This window comes from Acanthopagrus latus, chromosome 1, assembly GCF_904848185.1.
Source record: "Acanthopagrus latus isolate v.2019 chromosome 1, fAcaLat1.1, whole genome shotgun sequence".
In the NCBI taxonomy this organism is placed as follows: Eukaryota; Metazoa; Chordata; class Actinopteri; order Spariformes; family Sparidae; genus Acanthopagrus; species Acanthopagrus latus.
Genome location: NC_051039.1, coordinates 13063015 through 13085308, shown reverse-complemented (window position 1 = coordinate 13085308; position 22294 = coordinate 13063015). Strand labels below are relative to the sequence as shown.

The 22294-nt window shown below is 41.6% G+C and overlaps 2 protein-coding genes across 4 annotated transcripts in view; both read right to left on the bottom strand.

The window, feature by feature from the left end:
• The window catches only part of tacr3a (tachykinin receptor 3a), a 30274-nt gene extending 24820 nt beyond the window's left edge, over nt 1-5454 (bottom strand). For all 3 annotated transcript variants that reach the window (XM_037115280.1, XM_037115288.1, XM_037115296.1), the window contains exon 1: nt 4044-5454. In XM_037115280.1, the coding sequence (XP_036971175.1) occupies nt 4044-4411 (368 nt within the window). In that variant the 5' untranslated portion in view covers nt 4412-5454. The remainder of the gene's footprint in view (nt 1-4043) is intronic.
• Nucleotides 5455-16629: 11175 nt separating this feature from the next.
• Nucleotides 16630-20558, bottom strand: cnga1a (cyclic nucleotide gated channel subunit alpha 1a). The gene is made up of 7 exons (XM_037114105.1): nt 20464-20558; nt 20313-20375; nt 19914-20048; nt 19718-19822; nt 19171-19277; nt 17665-18275; nt 16630-17574 (listed from the first exon to the last, which is right to left on the bottom strand). Exons 1-7 carry the CDS (start codon nt 20556-20558, stop codon nt 16630-16632), a joined length of 2061 nt encoding a protein of 686 aa, XP_036970000.1.
• Nucleotides 20559-22294: the final 1736 nt, after the last annotated feature.

The following is a 22294-nucleotide window of genomic DNA, read 5'->3' as shown; positions in this document are numbered from 1 at the left end:
TGTGCCAGTGTGTGAATAGCTTGTTAGATGTCCAATCAAGTATGTACCACAGCGGCCTACAGTTATTTGGGGTCCAACAACCTCGCACAGCGGTGGCTGATCTAATAGACTTGTAACCACTGAACAATAATCACAATGAAACGCCAGGAGTCCTTGAATAAGATAAATAGGAATACATATCAAAGCACATCCACAGAGGCGTCAGCATTAACTGGGCATGATCGCAGAGACATTACAGCAGCGGATTAATAAATCATTTTTTCCGTCCGACCTGGGAGTGTGTCATGGCTTTACGCCGCATGAAAGCTTTCAGACAGCGTATTGTTTGGAAACAATGTCATTCTGAAGTGACAACACCAACTTAACAATCAATTTATCATCGCTTGGTGTTTAACTAGCAGAGATTACTCCTGGATGAGACGTCCAGTGCGAGCAGCCAAACACCGTGCACACAGCTAAATGTCAATGTGTTGATTTAAATGTCCGCAGAGGAGAGGAGTGTGTTTAATTTTTCAGCCCCCCAGCACTGCACAGCGGCAAAATACTTAAAGGATCAGTTCACCCAAATTACTCTGACAATGCCAGTAATGACATCTAGCCCTGCTAATTTGGTTTTGGTGACATTTCACAGTAAGAAACATTACATTTTGAGTAGCTACTAGGGAACAAAAAAGGGACTGCTATTTAAGCATTAGGTAATGAGTAACTCTGAATCCATTTATATAGAGTAGCTAATGATTAATTAATGATTAGTTAATTAGGAATCGACTAACGGATGAATCAGGAACAAAATAGAAAAGAAGACTTGTCAACTAATGCACATGTGATGATTCAGTATGATGCACCACTTTACTTGAAGTTAAACTAAAGGGGTTGTCATGTGATGCTGTATTGAGTGGCTATTGGGTAGTGAAGGGACTATTTAGTGACTACTTTCAATATTATGTGTCACTACTTAGATTGCACTGAAACAGTAACAAATGTTGAAATAATTAGCAATGAATTACATATCAAACTAGTTGTTCTTGATTTGGTTTTCTCTAGTTAGTATTTACATTGTCATTGAATAATCTTGAAAGGTGAAAATGTAAGAATTCAAGTGAAACCTTTAAAAAAAATTACCTAGAATTATTAACAGAATGTGAAGAAATAACAGTCATTCCATACAACTAGCTGCACTGCTAACTGAGCTAACTGGCCAATGCCAGCTAGATCTTGCAGCAGTTAGCAGTTACTCTTGTGATATGCCACTGAGCCCTCTATCATCATAATATTGTGATTTAAAAGGCAAACCCACCACCATATTAAACTAGCTCAGTCAGATGAACACAAGACAAGTGTTTCTTATCTATGGGTTGCCGTGACGTTGTTATTCCATTTTCTTAGCTTTGCTTCCTCAGTATAGCCAGCCAGCTAACACTGGTTCAACTTCTGAGGCTGAACACAACTAAGATACAGACATGTGGTGCTCAGACGAAGACCTTTTAAAACCCGGCACGAGGATCTATGTCTGTAGTGATTGGGGACAGTTTTCTCAGCTGGGTGAGATAGGCAGGTCACAGTGACAGTAGAAAACAGGGGCGACTACAATAGTGTGGCAACGAGCACCCTAAGACCTTCTGGTGACTCTTAGGTGACACACTGCCTCATATTTAGAAAGATGAACCCCCACAATGATGTCATTATCCGTCACAATGTTCCACTATTTACAGTGTCACATATGAATATGGTAGATATTGTCCAACCCTAGTAGGAGTTACTCATTAACTAATACTTAACTAGCAGTTAGTTCCTCATTCGTTCCAACTTTTGTGTCCTTTAATGTTAAGTGTGAAGTGGTACTTTGATTTTATTTGTTTGGATTTTTTTTCTTTTATTAACCACTTCGGACGTTCCTGATGTCACCACAATTCAGTGGAAGTGAATCTTTGTGGAGGACAGTTGGAAATATCTTTATCTTTAAGAAATCCAGCCAAACTATCTCTCTCACAGAACAATGAATGTGCCTGTTCCAGCGGATACTCAACAGACACCATTATCAGCAGTTTTCACACAGATGACTTCCTCTCCTGAGAGTTATTCCAATGACAACTGTTCACAGCAAAAGTCTCAGGAAAGACTCTTCGCTGTAGTTGAATTACTTTTTAGAAGTCATTTGTCAATGCTGCGTAAATAAAACTCCATTAACCTTCTGTGTATCGACGCTGGAAGCAGAAATCTCAAGTTTATAATGAACAGACCCTTTTTGGAATACAGCACTTACTAACTACTATATCACGTAACAATAATACAGCTGTATCCTACAAATACGCAGCCTTAGCACAAAAAAAAAGGTGTGAGAAATGGCATCATAAAAAGCTTCAAGGCTTCTCCAGTTCCCGTTCACACAACAACCTGCGTTTATGTTGCTGCAGTGCCTTAGGAAACGCACTCGGCAGCACAGCGAGTCAGCAGGAAGGACAAATTCACAGATGATCACGAACTGTGGCCTCGTGCCATTTCAAGACATCAGAGCGGAGACAGCACCATACTGAGGTTATGAGAAGCATGACCGCAGGTTACATCTACATCATGTGGGTCAAGCCGATGTTCTCTTTCTCAGCGCAGGGTTGACAGAATCAAAACGGACACTGCGGACCAAAAATACAAACGCATGGAAGTAGCTGTTGAGGAGCCAAAATGAACACGGCCTCGGGAAATGCAGTGTTCCCTTTTGTGTGTCAAGGAGAAGCACTGGAGGAGGAAAACACCTCATACACTATCACAACACTCTGTGACACTTGGACTCCGGCTGCATACACACACTGGCCGCTTGCAGCTTCTTCGTGCTTTTTGTTTCCATTATGTCCGGCCTGTGGCTGCTTCCCTCGTCCGTCTAATCCCTTTATTCAAACATTATGACGTCTGATGGTCCACTGATCAGTATCAAAGCCGGCTGATAGCAATGGCTGCATATTACTGGAAACCACGGGGGCAGGAAGAGAGAAAGGGATGGAAGAAGAAAGAAAAGGGGGGGGGGAAGAGGTACGAAAGAGCAAAGTCGATAAACAACGTGAGTGGAAGTGACACAGAAAACAAGGCGAGGGTGATGTTTTTTCTCAGTCACCGCAGCGCTCAGACTCTTTGCAAAGTAACAGCTCCAGTCCATGAATCAGAGGCTGTGACACATAAAAAAAAATAAACGCGCGGAACAGGCCCATGGTGTGTGAGATGGCTGTAACCCTGCTGGGCAACAGCCTTCCCTGCATCATAATGCAAATCACAAAGGAGCAATCACCAACTCTAAAACGCTAGAATCAGCCGGGAGCAGAAGCCTACATAAAATGCACTCAGTGGAATTTTGAATCAAAGTTCGTCCTATGCAGATGGATGGGGGGGGCACAGTCTGATACATCAGATTACTTTAATTGCACAAGCCTTTTTCAAAGGGAGAGCAGATTGTCTTCAAACAAGACAAAAAAAAAAAAGAAACACTGATTTCGTTTTTTTTCTTTTTTTTTCTTTAAGCACAATATTCAATTTTCCGCCACTGCTGGTGGAAGGCAGCATAACCAAGTGGAATAATCAGAGAGGAGATGTCCAAAAGAATCATGCGTGAAGCTCTTGAGATGAAAGTGTTTTTGGTGCATGGATCTCCTTTTTTCTTTTTCCTTTTTTTGGTACATACTGCATAGCGTGAAATATTCATGTTCTGTGTATGTGCTCCACACATTCCACTGCTCCTCTGATGATTAAGGTGTGTAAATGTAAATGTAGTGTTAGGAATCAATGCTGTGTTACTTGTACACTGTTCTTCTTCATCACACACCCCAACACTGATGAGTATTTCTCCCTATACAGACAGAATCTATAGAAATTGTGAATAAATCTAGATTATAACCCTTTTTAAATAATAATAATAATAATAATAATAATAATAATAATAATAATAATAATAATAACAACACTACATTTTACGCACACATGGAGCTGGTCACCTATAGAAGAGATGAGGATTTAGCATTTCGTTATACACTCATGTTCCAGCATTTGCATAAGCCCACCTGTCCACAGCTATCGCAGTCATGGAGTAGATGCTCGCAAACACGGATGTGACCGGGAAGAAGTTGTGGAATTTGCAGTACGCTTTCCCGAAGTACCACTCCCCGTGTGTGGCGTAGACAAAGTTTATCAAAGTGTTGAACGCTGCCATCGACGCGTCGGAAAACGCCAAGTTTAGGAGAAAGTAGTTCGTCACCGTCCTCATGCGTTTATGGGCGAGAATGATCCATATCACGATGAGGTTTCCGAACACCGCCACCGCCAGCACGAAGCTGTAGGCTACGGACCAGAGGGCGACGCGCCACGGCGGCTGCACAAACTGGTTGGTGAGGTTCCCCGTTATGTTGGATCCGTTGTGTGGAGCCGCCATCCTCCTCTCCTTTCCCTGGCAGTCAGTGTTGTGGTTGTTTCAGGAATCTGATCTAACTACTGGAAACTAGAGTGGAGGGACGGGGATTTGCGTGTACACACCACAGCGCGCGACTTGAACGCATCACCATCCCGAAAAAAGAAAAAAAAAAATCCCCAAACTACTCCGCAGTTTTAAATATATACTAAGGAAAACGCGATGAAATTGTACATGAAAGTATCCCCCAGTGCCTGTTGAATGTGAGCGCACAGCCTCTCTTCCTCCTCCTCCTCCTCCTCCTCCTCCAGCAGCAGCAACAGGCACGGCACCGTGCGCACTCTGTGACGCGCAAAATGGCACAAATGGTGAAAGAGATCGATCGATACTGGTGGCTGCCGTTTTAAACTCACGCAGAGCGGATGGAACCGCGCTCTCCCTCCCTCTCTCCCCACACTGTGCTTCTTTATCTGGCGTGACCCCTTTCCTGATTATCTCGTGTCAGCAGCATTTCAAATGAGCCACAAACAGGATATTGAAATGTTGCGGCACCATGAGGGACAACGACTCCTCGTTTTCAACCCCTGGCTGCGGTGTCAAATAGACTTCATTCACTTCCTCCCCGCCTCCTTTTGTTCAATTTTCCATCCCTGTCACATTATGTGTGGCTAATCATTCAGCCGCTTTCTTAGTGTTCCTGTTATTGCGGCCCTAAATCATCCTCACTGCGCGTCAGCGGCGAGTGGAAATGTGCACTGCTGCATCACAGTGAAAGTCTGCGACTCTCCCGTTTGTCTGTCACATCGACACTCACGACTAACAGGCTCAGGTCGCCTGCAGAGGTCCAACTGTTCACTCGGATAAACCTCCTTCATCTGCTTCCATTGCCTTTGGTGCTATAGCAAACCTCCGCACGGGTACATTTACATGTCTCCAGCAGCTGATCAAATCCAATCAGTCCACCAAAGCTTTTTAGCAACTGCATTTCTCAGTGTGCAGTGACAGCAGCCCAGAGTCATCCAGGTTTCCAAAACACATTCCCAGCTATGATTTGATTTTAGTCTATAGGAAGGCTCCAGTTCTATAAGTGGTTTCCCCCCTTGGTTGCATTATGAGATAAAAGAAAATGAATCAGTGGAATAAATTTTACATTTGAATTCAAGAGAAGAGTTGTGGGATGTTTTCACTTTACCGCAAGACTTTACACTGCAGAGGAATGCAGGGACCTCAGTCTATTGTATGGATCACTTGTGATGCAGGATGCAGGAGCACAACACACCAAGGTTTGGCCACACTGCTCTTCTATTTCACACTACCTGAAATTCATCTTATGTTTTCAAAGTGTTTGCAGAGAAATGGGAGCAAAAAAAGGTAAAGTTTTCTATAAGGGCTCTCAAAGTTGGACACAAAGTACTCTTATTTGTTATTACCAATAGCAGTGTTTTCAATTACTCCGATTGTGTCACCGGATTCATTAATTTATGTCAAATACAAGAAGTTCCATTGTTACAAGTTGTAACACAACCTGGGATAAGCTTTAACCTTATGAGTACAACTAAGACCGCACCACAGAAAAAGGATCTGAAGAAGTTTATTGGGCCTGAGAGACAATCAGGTCCTGCCATGTTGTTCTTACTTAGGTCTAAATCTTGAGTTATGCCTCTGCATAGAATCTGTGCCATACCTACAGCGATCTGCGACCTGTAGTTTCCCCAGTAAACACACTGACCTATCCAGCTGTTGCAGTCCCTCCTGACCAGCTGGCCATTGCTCTATTTGGGTTCCTTTGCCTAGATAGAGAGAGAGCAGACGGGCAACATGACCAAAGGGTGGGTTGTCCCTCCACAAGCACCCCGCCTTGCCAGCATTAGTCCTGTGTCCAAGCTCGGCGAGCGCAGAGGAGCAACGCTGCTGCACAGCTGCAAACCAAAGAAGTCTGTGTGTTTACCGGTCCGGAGTGGTTCTGTATCACTTCTGCCAGCAAGCCAATTCTTACAACTGCACAGGCCACATGTGTTCGTGCGACCATTAACTTTTTTTTAACCTGTACCTGTCATATGCTTAGAGTCTTGCATGGAGTTTGTACAAAATACAAGGCATCCTCTTGCTGCACACTGAAGGCTGTTTCACTGCTGAGACATGGGTCAGCTGTCTTGATCCTTGTTCTCTCAGTTTTTTTTATAATTTCTCTCAGTAGCCGCTCTGTGACTCATGACAAAGTACTGTTTGTATAATGTCCTTGCCTGACCTTATCTAATATACACACTGAATGTTTGTCTCCCAATAGGAGTAGAATAGAGAAAATGTGATACAGTTGTCATTTGGTTGTTGGTTTTGGCGTCGGTGTTAGAGCTGTCCCACCCCTTTTAGCTATTGTTAAGCTAACTGTTGCATCATGGTGGTTTTAAATTGAAATATACGAAATGCCAACATTTTACCACACTTTTTTTCTTTCCTCAAAATTTGAGGCTACTGTCTAATTCAGTCGAAGTTGCATAATTGACTTTTTTTTAGCATAAGTATTAATCAAAACATAGAATGTCTTAGGGAGAGCTATGCGATGCAGGAACAAAAACTAAATTGCTCCTGATTGAAAAATAAATCACAGAATCCTATCAAGAAGTTAAAATGACTGATGTTGCAGTTACTCACAGTGGGGGGGGTTATGTGTTAAGCCCATACTACATTTCTCAAACAAGTTTTTTATTCTGCTTTTCATTCCTGCATTTTCACTATTGAATTTCATGAGAAACACTGTCAATTTGGGAAGTTTGGTCCCTGAGGATATGTTAATACCATCAGAGGTATCATGATGGAGAGTCGATTTGATAAAAATGCAGTTTGTGTATGAAAAGACGGCAAACATATTCAGTGATTCATGGATTCAGGAATATTCATTTGAATATTGATATCCGGTAGAGGTCACTGTTAGGAACTGGATTCAGCTTCAGCTGGATAGGTAGCATTTATCCTTGTTACTATTTTCCCCAGAGTTCGATGGTGCATTCAGTAAGAGGGAAAAACACAATTAGAAAAAAACAGCAGCAGCTACAGTGTGCACTTCACATTGAGGTGACCACCGACAGAAGGCATCGACCTCATCTCTGTGGCTTTGTCTTGAGTCTTTGATCACTGATAAAACCCCTGCAGTTGTCTGCTGCGGGATCAGAGCAACCTTTATTAAAGATCAGTGGAAAATCTTACCTCGTAACTGAAAGGAGACAAATGGCCACTCGTGACACATGTAGGAGTGAACCGATTGGCAGTTAGATCCATGTAAAGGACGACCAAGTTTGCAGAATTGCTGACCCCTGGCATGCGATTTCTTTAAGAGCTGCAGGGTTAGGAGACAATGTAATCGTGTCTCAGTCCGTCAAGTATTTTATGGGTCCTGAATTTTTCCCTTTAGTGGATGTGCAGGTCCACAGTGTAGCTCAATATGATAAATGAGGGGAGCAGTGAAAATGTAGTTTAATATTCAGAAGTGTCCTGATACACTAACATCCAGCCCTCTGAGGGTTACTATGGATTCATATTCAAATATATACCGTGCAAAAAACAAGGGAAATTGTGTTGATGTGAATGTTTGTGATTGATAGACTGTCGTTGACAGCATGACGCAGACAAAACAAGACCTGCTGTCAGGAAGGTTTACATTAAAATTGTTTGCATTTTTCTGCAGAATGAGAGTGCTCTGAATTTCATGTCATTTCATATTCACCCTGCAATGATTAAAACGTCCCTCAGTGATGTCAGTATTGACATGCTTAGAACAAAGGAATAAATTAAAACATAACAGAAGACACTGGCTGGAAACTTGGGATGAGAGAAGGCGATGACGCACAACAAAAGACCCTCACCAGGATTTTACCGGACATGCATCTCAACACACAAGGCTAGCAGCTCTGAAGTGAGCATTATAATTACATTTGCATGAAACAAAAACATATTCGGGCCCCCCATTAGCCACGTTGTGTACAGGTTATCAAAGAAGAATAAGATTTACAGTTATTGCTGTCAAAGAACACAGCGACCACAACAAAAGATCCAGGCTAAAGAAAACCATTTGCATGCGCTGCATATTTTCACAGTCCGGTCTCGACCCCTGTCTGTTCTGACTTAATGCCGCTGCCTAATGAGGAGCAGTGTGCTCATTGTTATCGTTACATAGCGGGCGCTGAGGTTGGATTTTTTTCTGTCGGGTAATTAAATTTTTTGACATAAAATGTCCCTTTTGCACATCTCTGAGTGCATGTTTCTGGTGAAAGTGTGTGGAGGGCAGTTGCGTAGCTTCGGCCACAGCGTTGTCATCAGTTCATTTGACAGCTGCCTCTGTGGTGTGTCAGAGACCCTCCGGGGGCTCAGGGCTATTTACTTCAATCAATTAAAAATGTAACCGCATACACTACATATATCACAAGTTGTTAACACCTGCGACAGCATAGCTGGTAGCTTTTTTTTGTTTTTTTTACCTCTGTCTGTGTGTGTGTGACTGTGTGTCTGTGTGGGTGTGTTTGTCATCATGGCTAAGCATGTTCTTGGAGACACCTATGATTTGCAGGTGTTTATGTTTCTGTCTGAGAGATTTTGTCAGCCATTAGAGCAAGATACAGTCATGAATCTAACCCCCCCCAATAAATCCAGCTGCAGATTGTGAATTTTTTCCCTGACTAATAGGTCAAAACCCATTAAAATGAATTTGCTTGTATTCTACTCCATGTCAGGTTATGAAAGTCCCTTTAAAAATGTGTGACAGTAGTGATAAGCCCTGAATCATTACTGTACAAGATGCCTCCTTTTCTCCTGTCTCTACCTGTTGGGCTTTATTTATAATAAGTGGCCAATTTGCAGTCTACACAAATGTACTAATTACTTATGTCTTTAAGAAATATTTGAATCCCACTATTAAAAACTTTTGCCATGGCTTTATATCACTTCTCCCAAACAGCCCATCCTCTGTTCTGACAAGGTAAGACCTCTAGGTGGTCCAAAACTCCTCTGCTACTAAGTTGTGTAACCTTAACATCAACACTCCCCTGATGTGCCAAACCTCCAGTGCGCGCAGAGTCGGCTACTGTAAGTTGCACAGCTAACTGAGCTAACTAGTTGCAGTCTGTCAGTCAGCAGCTGTAAGCTCTGTACTCCGGCTGCTTGGAGCATGAATTCAATGGGTGGGCAGTTCCCACATATATCATGTGTAAAGCTTAGGGGCTTAAATGAATCACACAGTGTTAAGTACATTTTGCATATGTTAGGAGAGTATGGTTTACAGTAAAAGCTGTCAAAGAACACAGTAACCAGACAAAAATGCTTCCTTTACATGCGATTGATATTTTCCCCAGTCTTGAGCCCCGGCTGCTCTGCTTAATGAGGTGCTGTGGGCTCATTGTGTGTTCGCGGCTTTGTTATGCGGGTGTTTCACACTTGATCGTTTTTTTGTAATTAAATACTCTGACTTGAAATGTCATATTCTGCACATCTCTCACTGCATATTTCCTATAAAAAGAACGACGAGGGCAGCAGTTACGTAGCTTCAGCTGCAGTGCTGTTTCGCAGCTGCCTCTGTGATGGTCCGGCCTCGTGTCAGGGCTCCGGGCTATTTACTTTGATCAATTGGAAAATGTAACCGGGGACAGCAATTTATTTCCTAATGAAGGAGCATTACTTCTAAGTTATGTTTTTATTAGCCCTTAACTCAGCCATTAACAGTTGAACATTACTAGGCAGAATATCATGTGAAAGCGTTACTTCGTAGCTTATTGTACTTTTTGCAAAGTGAGTGTGTGAGTAATGACCGCCAACACACTGTCACACACTAATCAATTGAAGGTTGTCAGAGGGCATGTTCGTGCTACTAAAACATTTTAGAGTCAGGACAGTTTTGTCATAACCTCATTTAAAATGAGTGTAGTTGTAAAGGTACTCCACATGCAGATGGACTGACCTTCTGTCAACTGCTACTCTCACAAGAAGAAAGTGTTCCTGACATCCTGAGTGTAATTAAAATGACAAGCCAAGATGTGGAAATGTTTTACACGTCAGAAGCATATGGAGAAAATAATAGAGTTCCTGTTCCGTCACTATGAATATGTCCCCTTGCTGTGCAAATATACCACACCTTCACACTGACACCAATCAACAGGCATAACTTTTGTCACACCAGAGGTGTACTTCAGTTACCCACATGCAACATTACTGTTCTGTGATCTTCGAGACCTGGGAGAGAGGGTATGGCAGATTACTGGCAGTCAACGTCAATACAGTTCCACTGAATGAATGGCAGGAGTGAAGGGTTAATGATCTGGTAGTTAGTCATGGCAGAATCATTGGCACACTTTGTTTTAGAAAGCTGACGGTTGGAGAAAGGTCAGGCTGAACCCATCAATCTGGTGGAGGAGACAAACAAAAACTTTACGGGCCTGTTTGTGTTCTTTGAAACAATCACAATCGTCTTGGGCGGCATGAAGCCCAGGGAAGCAGCGAGCAGCACCTTTGGAAAATAGCAACAGATATCCAAAAGGGAGGAGAATGCCAGCTGAAAGGGTAAGCGAATGGCAGGCTTATATGAGCAGCCTCCTTCCTGTGTCATACTAGTCCTGGTTTCAAGGACCAGAGAGACAATTTTTCCTGAGCAGATCTTTTCCTCCATTCAGTTCTTTCATCGTTACGTTCATACAGACATTACTGGTTAATTAGCAATGATTCATTAACAGCAGCGTTTTCACAAGTTGCAGCTGTATGAGTTACTATTTTTGAGATGTTGTAAAAGCAACCATACAACTTCCTCTGTGTGACTACTTGCACTTCTTCTTCTTCCGTGTGAATATTTACACCGACAACCAAGTGAACATATCACTTCACTGTCTTACAGCATAATTAAAGCCACTATGTAATATGCATATATAGTTTTCCATATAAAACACAGAATAGAAATGTATTTTTATGCAATCTTTGTCTTACATCTTTATATTCCCTGTATTTCAATGTGCAATCATTCAGTATTCCCCTCTGATGGTGTAAGTCCATCAGTGAACTTGCTGCAGTTGGTACCACTCCTCTAATATCAGTGAAGACTGGCAGGGTGGCAGCACAGGCTGCTAATGTTAACCCTATAAAGCACAGCTAGCAGCCCGGTAATGAAGCACTTTTCCCTTCGATTTGATGACTGTGAAGTTGTGAATGATGTGGGCTTCCATGCTTTTTTGAATCTCCATCAGATAAATTGCCAAAACCAGTAAGCCTTTCTTTTACGATCCCTTAATTACCAGGTATTAAGCTGGTAAATTCATGGTAACACAAAAGTGTTACTAGGTAATTACCAAGGCTAATAAGAAAGTAAATACAATACCTAGTAACACATTTTTGTCACCATATATTTACTGGGTAAATAGCTAGGACTCTAACTACCTGCTTATTACCAGCAGTAATTACCCAATAACACACTACATTTACCATATGGTTACCAGGTAAATGCCCAGTATTTTGGCCATAGTTTCATTGTATTTACCTTCATAATAATTACTCAATAACACACTATAATTTACCATATATTTACCAGGTAAATGCCCAGTATTTTGGCCATAGTTTCATTGTATCTACTTTCTTATTACCATTAGTGATTACCTAGTAACACTTTTGTGTTACCATGAATTTATCAGGACTGTAAAAGAAAGGCTTACCCATAAACCATTATAATGACACCACGATTGCCATAGACGGCATATTTGACATGTGTCTATTTACATAAATGCCACTGACAACTATTGACTCATGAGGGTCTTGAAGGGTTGTCCAACTATTATCATAGGGGGATATTTTAACAACTACCCCTTTAACTCTGTTTTGTTGGGGACTGAGCCTGAACTCTGTTGTAAACCATCAAACTATGGTATTATTAAAGTTAGGGAAAGGTTATGGTTAAAGTTATGTGTAGCGTTTGGAAACTGAAACATCTCAACAAAGTTTAGACCATGAATCTTAATGCCCACTGTCTGTGTATGGCTGCATATCATTGTTGCTTTGAATTCCCACATTCTCCCTTCGCTCCTCTCACCTAATCTCCAAAAAAATAAACCTTAAGAAAATTCCTGAGGTGCAGAGTCATCTAATATGGACATAAGGGCCCTGGTTAAACTGTAATCTCCGTAATAACTGCCAAATCCAGAGACAACGTAAGCCAAGTTGAATCTTTACGTGCCAAGCTTAGACAGGTTAAATTCCCCCTCTGGTGTCTAGGACTGAATAAAACAGACTAAACTGCCTCTTTTAATTAAGGAGGTGTCAAACTTTCCTACCTGGGAGGCAAAGGTTAATCAGTAGCTGCCAGCCAGCTTTACCAAGGAGAATGTGAATATGTTAAAGTTCTCTGTTCTTTTGTTTTACTTCTTAATCCTTTCAAATTTGCTTTGAATAGTTTAATTTAGCATTTTTCACTGTGCGTGTGTGCGTGCGTGCGCGTGCTTGGGTGTGTGTGTGTGGTCTAATGTCTAGTACAGAGCTAGACTTAATAATTAATATGGAGAAATGTATAGAATCAGGGAATAAAGTGGTTTAAAATGGAAATGCTCAGGTAGAAGTATCCCAGATTAGTACTTTAGGGAGTACTTGATGGGCATGAATGGTTCATGGATAACGCTGGTAACACTCAATGGGCTTGTTATTGTCAGCAATCCCATAAAAAGACCAAAACCAACAACATGTTAATCCAAAAAAAAAAAAAAAAAATCTTCTCTGCAGCCAAGCCTGAAATATCTTGCTCCTGTGTGATGTACAGTAGAGCTCCTTGTTGGCCAAACACACAAAACCATCCAGTCAAATCCTCATAAACCCTCCTGCTGTTGTAAATACTCAGTGGAGCATCAAACGTGCATTAAGCCACAGACGAAAACAGTCCCTGACCAATGTAGGCTAAACAAAAATAAATGAAAAAAACAAAAACAAAAAAACAGCTTTACTTCTCGTCCACATGTCTTTTACATTTGCTAACATATGAATCTTCTTGATGATTGTCTGCGCTGATACTGCTCAATACAGCGAAGACCCCCTGGCTCTGAATGCCACGGAGAAATTTCTCCTCCGGGAAATCAGCCTAATAGGTGGCATTCCCCGGGATAAATGACATGCACTCAATCACTTCACTGCACCCGCTCTACCAAGACAGTTCCATTGGCTATCGCAGTCGAGTTCATTACAACACAGAGAATGGGACATTAATATTTATACTATGTGGAGTGTGAAAGCAAAGGATATACAGGATCAGACCTGGTATGTGGAAGAGAGGGAAACTGTGTGTGTGTTATATCTTTCTATGTATTTGTTATTATTTATTATTCAGAGACCAGTGTTCAAGAGAATCGACCAAAGTTATATGTCTGTGTTGACACATCTGCGTCATCTTTGTGACAATACAACCAGGGTAATTTTTGTGAGTGAGTCGAAGCTTACTGAGCAGTTACCTTTGTGTCATCAAAAACTCTATTCTTAATGAGACTTTGGGGCATTTTCCTGCCATCTTTGTGGCAATAAAACTTGGTATTTTGATGCGAAGCAAGATACCAAAACCAGGTAATTTTTTGCATTCAGCAAGATGGCTGCTAAGCAAATGACCACTGTTGAACACCATTTTGCTCGTTTCCCATTTCAGTTGACTAGGTAATTTCTATATACCATTTTGGAATGCATCAATCGCTGTGGCCCAACTATTGGGTCATCTCAGCGTTTCTTTGTGAGACAGCTGCCAAGGGAGCCACCATTAGGGCATTTTACAGCCATCTTGACAGCAAAAAAAACTGTATTTTTTACAACCATCAGAGATTTAGCGTCTTTTTGTTGGCACTGAACCCGTTTTTTTTTTTCTTTAACAAGACGTAATATTTATGAGCTATTTGACACAAAATAGCGTTTTAGTCCAAAATCTTTCTGAACCCTTACCATGTGGTTTTATGACAAAGCCTATTCAGATAATAAGCACAGCACTGATACCCCCAAAATCATAAATGAAATGTGAAGCTGAAATCTAGAGAAACAGAAACAGACGAGTATCAGTGGTATCCAAGATGGTGCAATGCCTACCTCTATTCTGGCAATTGGGGTGGGATGAAAGACACAAGCTTTGGTCTTTAAAGTCACAATCCTGCACTTAGTAGTGTACATCCACCAATCACCTCAACCACCTACCTGCAATTCTAATGGGACATAAATGGTTCCAGCTTCTCCAATGTGAAAATATGCAGCCTTTCCTAATTTCATATCACAGTGGACACTTTGCATTGTTTCACACACTGTTAACCTGTAATTGATAATTGGAGGACTTCTCAACATAACAAACAATTATGATAATCTTTTTTAAACACAGTCCAACCATAAAGCCAGATGTACTTTTAACGTGTGACATTTAAAAGATTCAGAACACGCCTGGGCATCCTCAGTGATTTTTACTGTTGCCTCTTCTATGTGATGGAAAGAGATAACTCAGCACAAACAGATTGTGTCACAGTGGGCACATACAAGTGACTCAGGATGTGATGCACACCTGTTATCACAAACTGGTTGCTTTTCTTCGCAGTTTGGCTTATCAGTGATGGATTACTGCATTAAAGCGCGTTAGTGGCATGTGCCACCTGTAGTAACCAGCGCTAAGAGACAAACACAAAAGATAATCAATAGTCACAGGCTCGGCTGCTTATTTAGAGGAGAGCGTTTCTTTTTTTGTTCTCGCTGGCATCTGGCTTTCTGGTTTGCGGTGATGTATGTGTACACATAATTACTGACAGGTGAGGAAGATTTGAGAGCTTTTGGGCATGAAAATGTTTTCTTTACATCCTTTCTGTGCAAAAACAAATCAAATATGGTCAGTGATGTGAAGCCAAGTGCCACACACATACGCAACTGACTTTCTTTTAAAGCCTCTGTCTTCAAGCCGAAACACTTTTCAGTTTAGGAAGTCAGCTCTTTTCTTCTAACTGCTTTGAGCACTGTCGCTTAAAACCAGACAGGTATACAAACCCTGTGATTTTCCCAACAGCAGTAGCCATTTTTTGTTTTAACATAATGAATGTATTCTGATTTTTTTTTATTTCAGCAATAACACATGCTCACCTTTAGATTCAGCTAAGGAGAAAAAAGCCTCAACAGTTTGAAATAGAGTAATTTTCGCTGCTGCTGTGCTGCAGTTTGGTGGGAACTCAGATTGAAATGTTGAATGAGCTCGTCGAAGAACTTTTGTGGCCATCTTCTTGGTGGTAAAGGTCACACATATCACTGCAATGCATTCTTCTTTCTTCACTGCTGACATTTGCTCACTGTGGCTTCTCTATATGAGGTACATTTTTTTTATTCATGAATTTTTTTTTAAAAAACCCTGACTTGCTTACCTTCAGATAATCCAATTCATAAAATCCTCCTGTAGCACTGAACATATGCGCTGTGAAAAGAAATTGCATTGCAGAAAACCTTTCCTCTGCTTTAATCACCCTTATTACCAGTGATTGGTAACCTTTTAGTTCAGAGCACACTGCAGAGCTACAGTATGTCATGTGATTACCTTTAAAACCTTGCTATTTACTATCCTCATGTGGACACCAGTGTATACTGCAAGCTTAGGAAGGTTATCGTGCAAAATCTAGTCATGAAAATCACAATGAATAGGACACCTGAAGCCAATATTTTATTTGGATTGAATATCAATATTGTCATTGGCGATATTTGTCCACTGAAATACTGTCATTAATTTTATAACATATAAATATACAATGGCAATACCTTTTGAAGACCAGTTCAAGTGGTATCCAGTTTCTACTAGTTTGGGTTTTTTTTTTTTGGCTTTTGCAGTTTTTTATTCATCTGTCAGTCATTTAAAGGATTAATTCAACTAAAAGTGACAGTTCAGTCATTATCTACCCACCCACGTGCCGATGGAAAGTGAGGTGATGTATCATCTACATGTATCTACATACAGTTGGTCCCATGTAATCCAAGTCTCAAGAAACCCAGAGATCCAAATTTGATTTTAAAAGACAATATTTACTAGAACGCTGTTTTGCTGTGAAGGTCCAGGAATGTTTTCTGGACTATGAAAACATCACCTGACTTTCTAGTGGTGTGAGTGTGAGTAGATGATGACTGAATTTTAATAAATGCTGGTTGAACTTTTCCCTTAAGAACCAAGTCCAATAAGAAAAGAAAGAGATCCTATTGTAACTAATTAGATAATAAGTGCTCATGGTAATAAAGAAGCTATGGGTTTATTTTTTATCTTCCTCTGTAGTCTCGTCTTTTTTCTCCTCCTCTTGTGCCTCCTCGCCCTTTCCTTCTTCATCCTTCGCCTCCTCACCTTTTTCCTCTTCCCCCTTTTCCTCCTCATCTCCTTTCTCTTCTTCCTTCTTCTCTCCCTCTGCCTCTTTCTCTTCCTTCTTCACCTCTTCTTCCTCTTCATCCTCGTCTTCTACCTCCTCTCCCGTCTGGCGCTCCAGGTCGGTGATGCGACACCTGAGAGTCTTGTCAGTTACCTTGTATTTTCCCAGAATCTTCTTCAGCTTGCTCTGCATCAGCTCCATCGTGCTGTACAGTCTATTGACCTTCTCCTCCAGCTCCTTGGCCTCAGGCATGATGTTCGCTGGGTCCAAGTCTATCAGCCCATCTTTCATCAGGATCTGCCTGCCTTTCTCCTCTAGCATCCCCTTGGCATCTGGATACTCTAAAAGTGACTCCATCAGGTCATCCTTGGACAGGCAGAAGAGGTCTGAGTATCCGATGCTGCGGATGTTGGCTGTTCGCCGGTTGCCTGCTTTGCTGCCTTTGATATTCAGGATACTGATCTCACCAAAATAGCTGCCGCTCCCCAGCACGACAAACTGCGTGACACCGTCATCAGCAACAACCGCCAGTTTTCCATCTTTGATGATGTACATCTCACGGCCAATGTCGCCCTTCTTGCAGATATAGTCTCCGGGGCTGAACACCTGTGGACGTAGCTTCAGCACCAGCTCGATCAGCAGTCCCGCCTCACAGTCTGCAAAAATACGAACTTTCTTCAGCGTGTCCATGTGGACTTGGATGGCGATTTCAGCCTTCAGCTTGTCTGGCAGATACCTCAGCACTTCTCTCTCGTCCTGTGCCTTGCCGTTATTCCACAGATAGTCAAACCACTTGATGACCCGCAGCTCAAGATCCTTGCTGACCTTTCGGACCTATAAATGAAAGGAAAAATAGTAGAAGTAAGACACGTGCATGCTGAATCTTGTTCCAGCTGTTTCAGTGGAAGTAAGAGAGCAATCTACCTGCATGTACTGCTTGATGTTGTCAATCCGAGATTGAAACTGAGCTTGTGCAGCATTCATATTGGAGATCATGGTGGCGATGTTTCCGACAATGGTGGCAAAGACCAAGACCCCGACTAAGAAGTCAACGACGTGGAAGAGAAACTCTGAGTCCAGGGCTGGTGGTGGAGTTTCTCCAATGGTAGTCAGAGTCAGCGTGGACCAGTAGAGGCTGAATGAATACTTCCTCATGGGCTCCCCGAACGCGGGCTCATCCGGGTCATCCAGAGCCGGGTAAACCCAATCGTCGGCGCCAAAACCAATGTGTTTGGAGAAAGAAAAGAAGAAGCAAGCGTTCCAGTGGATGATAATGAGGATGTACATGATCAAGTTTGCGATGCGGAAGATGTTGGGGTAGTTGGTTTTAGTCTCGGTCCTCGCGAAGAACTCCATCAAGCGGCCGATTCTCAGCAGCTTGTTGAGGCGGATCTCTGGGTAGTCGAGGCCGTAGTACAAATACAAGATGTCAGTGGGCAGCATGGAGATGAAGTCGAGACGAAACTGGAAGCTGGACACGTAGCGATCCCTGAGCAGCTTCTCGTCTTTCACCAACAGGCCTTGTTCAAGGTAACCTGCATTCAAACGAGTACAGAGTTTATAGAGAAAGGTTCATTGTCACTGATATGATAGCCCCTTGATTACATGCAGATGATCGCCATTCAAACCAAAATGTCATGTTTTGCACATCTTCAGAATTTAGATCAATTTGTTTTCAGATTTGTTCTCCTCTTACTGTTGGTCAGTGTCCTAAAAAATGCACCTTAATAATGATTCACTTCTGTAAAACAATGACATGACAATTCTTGACCGGTGAATATGTTTTTTTTTGTTTTGTTTTGTTGTGTTGGGAGGGCTTCAAAAATAGGTCCACATTATTTTATGTCTATTCCACACACCATACCGCAAGCCCAGACGTACACTGAGGCAGTTCTCAGTCTCTGTAATCATTCTCCTCCCCCGAACTGTCTGTATAGAAAATGTTAAAAACTGTGTTGGGGGAGGAAATCCTAAGTTGTTGTTGCTGTGTTTGCAAGTTCAGGTGAAGCTAATAAATAACACTTGAGAAGTCTAGATTAATTAGGTGCTCATCTTGCAGTTTCAGTCTATTAGTTGAAAAGTGTCTATCTGTGTTTCCTCGTAACACAGCAGAGGAGGAACAGAAAAACAGGCAGGGATAACTGTGCTTAAAACTCTCTAACCAGGAAATACTCAAGCATGATACTGAAGCCTCGTGCTGGTTTCACCAGAGGTTTAGAGAGCATTCTTTTCACAGACTGTTGATTTTGTTTCCCAACAGCTTATGTTGAAATCACATTAGGGACCTTTTAATGAGCTGCTGCTGTTGATGGTATCTTCATGGGGGGATGAATACGGAAAATGTTCCTTATTTCTTTTGCATATTTCTTAAAGCTTCTCTGCAGGCCCTGGATCAAGTTTTTTTATTTTTTTTTATTTTTTTTTTTTTACCTGTTCTGGTCCTGAAGAACATATCGGCCAGGTAGATAAGGTCTGAGCTGTAGTCCAGAATAACCCAGTAAATGAGGAAGTTGTGCTGCAGTTCCTCAAAGCAAGCCCTGGAGAAGGAGACGGACAGCCATGAGTGTGTTTTGTAAATGAGCAGATGTTCATTGTGCTTGTGTAGCAGGTTTTGTGAGATGTGAGGCACCTATGGATGTTGAGCACATGAACAGGTGCATGAGCACGAGGAAATACCGACAGACAAGAGAAGAGAAGAGAAGAGAAGAGAAGAGCTCCCAGCACCCTGATGTTTTACTCGCATGAAAAATAATGTGTTTGCCTCTTGTGTCTTAATCAAAATTTTTCCAGCCGCTTTTGAAAGACCAATTTCTCTGCACAGTTTCAGACTGCTGCTTAAATTGTAACCATTTGTGACAGCATCATATAAAATAGGATATGAATGACACTTAATGGGGCAGAAGGGAGTGAAATGAACATTTGACCAGCAGGGAAAACGTTTAAGGCGAAAAAGAATCAGTGGTTTTGTAGAAGTCACCTGGCAATGATCATGGTCCAGTTGTACATGACTGGTATTGTGATGATGAACAGCCAGTTGTAATACAAACTTCCAGCAGGATTAATGACAAATAGCTCTTTGGGCCTATTAGAACAGGGAAAAGAATGGAAACAACACATCAGAAGCAGAATTCGAAAAGGTGCCTTGAGGATGTTTCTTGGAGCGATGCTCTTACTTATTTTTTTCTTTCTCCTCCTTTTCCTTCTTCTCCTTTTCTTCCTTCTCCTTCTTCTCCTTCTCTTCCTTTTCCTTCTTTTCCTTTTCTTCCTTTTCCTTCTCCTCCTTTTCCCTCTGCTCCTGCTCCTTCTTCCTGTAATGTGCAGCGATACATTAGAGAACACCGAGCATTAAACACTCTTTCGAGCAACAAAAACGGTTTTGTAATATATCAGAATTACTCTTTCTTCTCCTTCTTCTTCTGTTCTTTCCTCTCCTTTTTCTTTTTTTCCTTTTCCTCCCTGGAAAAAAAAATAATAATAATTAACACATTTAATGACTCTGTGCCATACATCATAATAGGAACTGTGTTTTACAAGGGCTTCACTTATCTCCTCAGAGTTAAAGCCATACTCACTCTTCATTGTTATTGCTGTTATTCACATTGAACAGATGATGAGGGGTTGATTGCGGTGCACTTCTGAGAGAAAGACAATGTGTTACATATAAAACTAATTAAGTCTTCTCAGTAGTGCATTGTAAGCTCTCTGTTTGAGAGTTTTGCTCACAGGTCGTCCTCGCTGAGCTCTTCACTGTCCGAGGCGAGTTGTGGTGCAGTGTGAGGCGGCGCAGCGAGGTGGGGCGGGGTGGCCGAAGTGGTCATGGCAGCAGTTTTACCCTGCAACGAGATAAGAGAAAATGTTCCCGCTGAAGAGAGCTACAAGGAAAACAGTGCATCCAACCACTCTGATGCCTTTTGGTGGCCATACAGAATGAAGACAAACTTATTTTATGCTGTGCTACTCTTTTCATCCACCCCACACCTACTGTTCATAAAGTCCTTGGTCAGAAACTGTATTTTAAATACTGCCGAACAGATAAAATATTCAGCTGTGTGAAAAGAAGCAGAAGAGCAATTAATGCCCGTATCACTGAGGTGCAATATCAAGAGGACCAGAAACCATAAGTGAATTCATTCAAAGTTGTGTTCACTGCATTAGTATGTTGGCAGTCTGAAAGGTTCACAGTTCAGCAGCAGATGAATGGAGAGAAACTGTAGTACGTGTTCAGCACTCACTCCAGTTTATTTTGGTCAACAATTTTCAACAACATGTGCGAATAGAAATAGATAAACAAAGAAAAAACAAAGACAGCACAAACATTATATTGACATATAAGACTTAAGCTTACGTCTATGTTATGACCCTTTTAACACATCATAAGCAGCTCATATCTTAATAGGCAAGAAAACACAACAGAACAAAAACAAAACTTCCAAAACTTTTCAGACACAAAATATTTGCTTACCACCTTTTCTTAAAACACTTTTTGCAAAGTTAACCACACAGTCTTAATTCCCTGTCAAGACTAAATCCCCAAGTTCACCTCTTTAAGAGATACACATCAAGTCTTTTATTTGGCTGGCCCTTGCTTTTCTTGTAAACATACCTGTTCCGTTTTTATTGAACAACCTCTAAGTACAGTTAGAGAGCAAGTTATTTTGTGCGTTATAATCTGATTGATTAACAATTCTTACAGATTTCTTTCCAGCAGCATGTAAATTGGATTAGTTTTGATTTTGTTTGTTTGGTTCTTAAGTAATGTATGGGACTACAGTACAGTTTAGATGTGTCCCTCAGTCTGGTCGCACAAAAAGCTCATGCTACAGTTGCAACATTGTAATAGTGATGATGCATACATTTCATGTAACTTACCTTTTCCGCTTGTTATTGTAACGTGAAGTCCATTTTTCTTTAATCCTTTTGTAGTTTTATTGGAATCTGAAGCAACAGCAACAGCAGCAGCAGCAGATTTGTAGCACCAATAATCAGATGCTAATTAAAAACAAATATCAAAATGTAGCTACACAAGTGTCACCCATAAGCACTGAGTCTAACTAACTGTGTCATAGAGTCTCAGTGACCCTGATAAGGATTTGTGGATTAGAGTTGGCTGAGAAGAGGAGAGGCAAAGTCACTCATCCTCAATATTTGTCCACTCTGGTGGGAGATGAGATACGCTGAAGTGAAGGTTGGACAACCCTCAGTGACCCGTTAGTGATGGTCCAGGACACAGAAAAACATCTTGTGTTGGCACTTTTTTTTCTTTATCTGCAACAGACTGTAATTTTCCTGACCATTTGCGGAACAGCAGAGGATTTAGTCTCTCTCTCTCTCTCACACACACACACACGCGTGAGCGCGCACACACACACACACACACACACAGATTGGTCGCTCCTGCTCAGTCAGCACTCTCAGCTCTGATCCTATTATATCACGCCGGGGTATTACAGATTTCAGATCAGTCGGATCAGGCTCCTTTCTCTTGAATGAGAATCGTGAGAATCTGAACCTCTGTCAGTTGAGTGGAGCAGGGGGATCCTCCTGCCCTTGTGTG

Excerpts from the sequence above, each read along its gene's own strand:
- cnga1a (XM_037114105.1), bottom strand. The coding sequence starts at position 20,558 with ATGACCACTTCGGCCACCCCGCCCCACCTCGCTGCGCCGCCTCACACT. Across the intron at positions 18,276-19,170 it reads GTTCTTCAGGACCAGAACAG|GTTACCTTGAACAAGGCCTG; the intron begins GTAAAAAAAAAA and ends GTTTGAATGCAG. Across the intron at positions 17,575-17,664 it reads ACATCAAGCAGTACATGCAG|GTCCGAAAGGTCAGCAAGGA; the intron begins GTAGATTGCTCT and ends TTTCATTTATAG.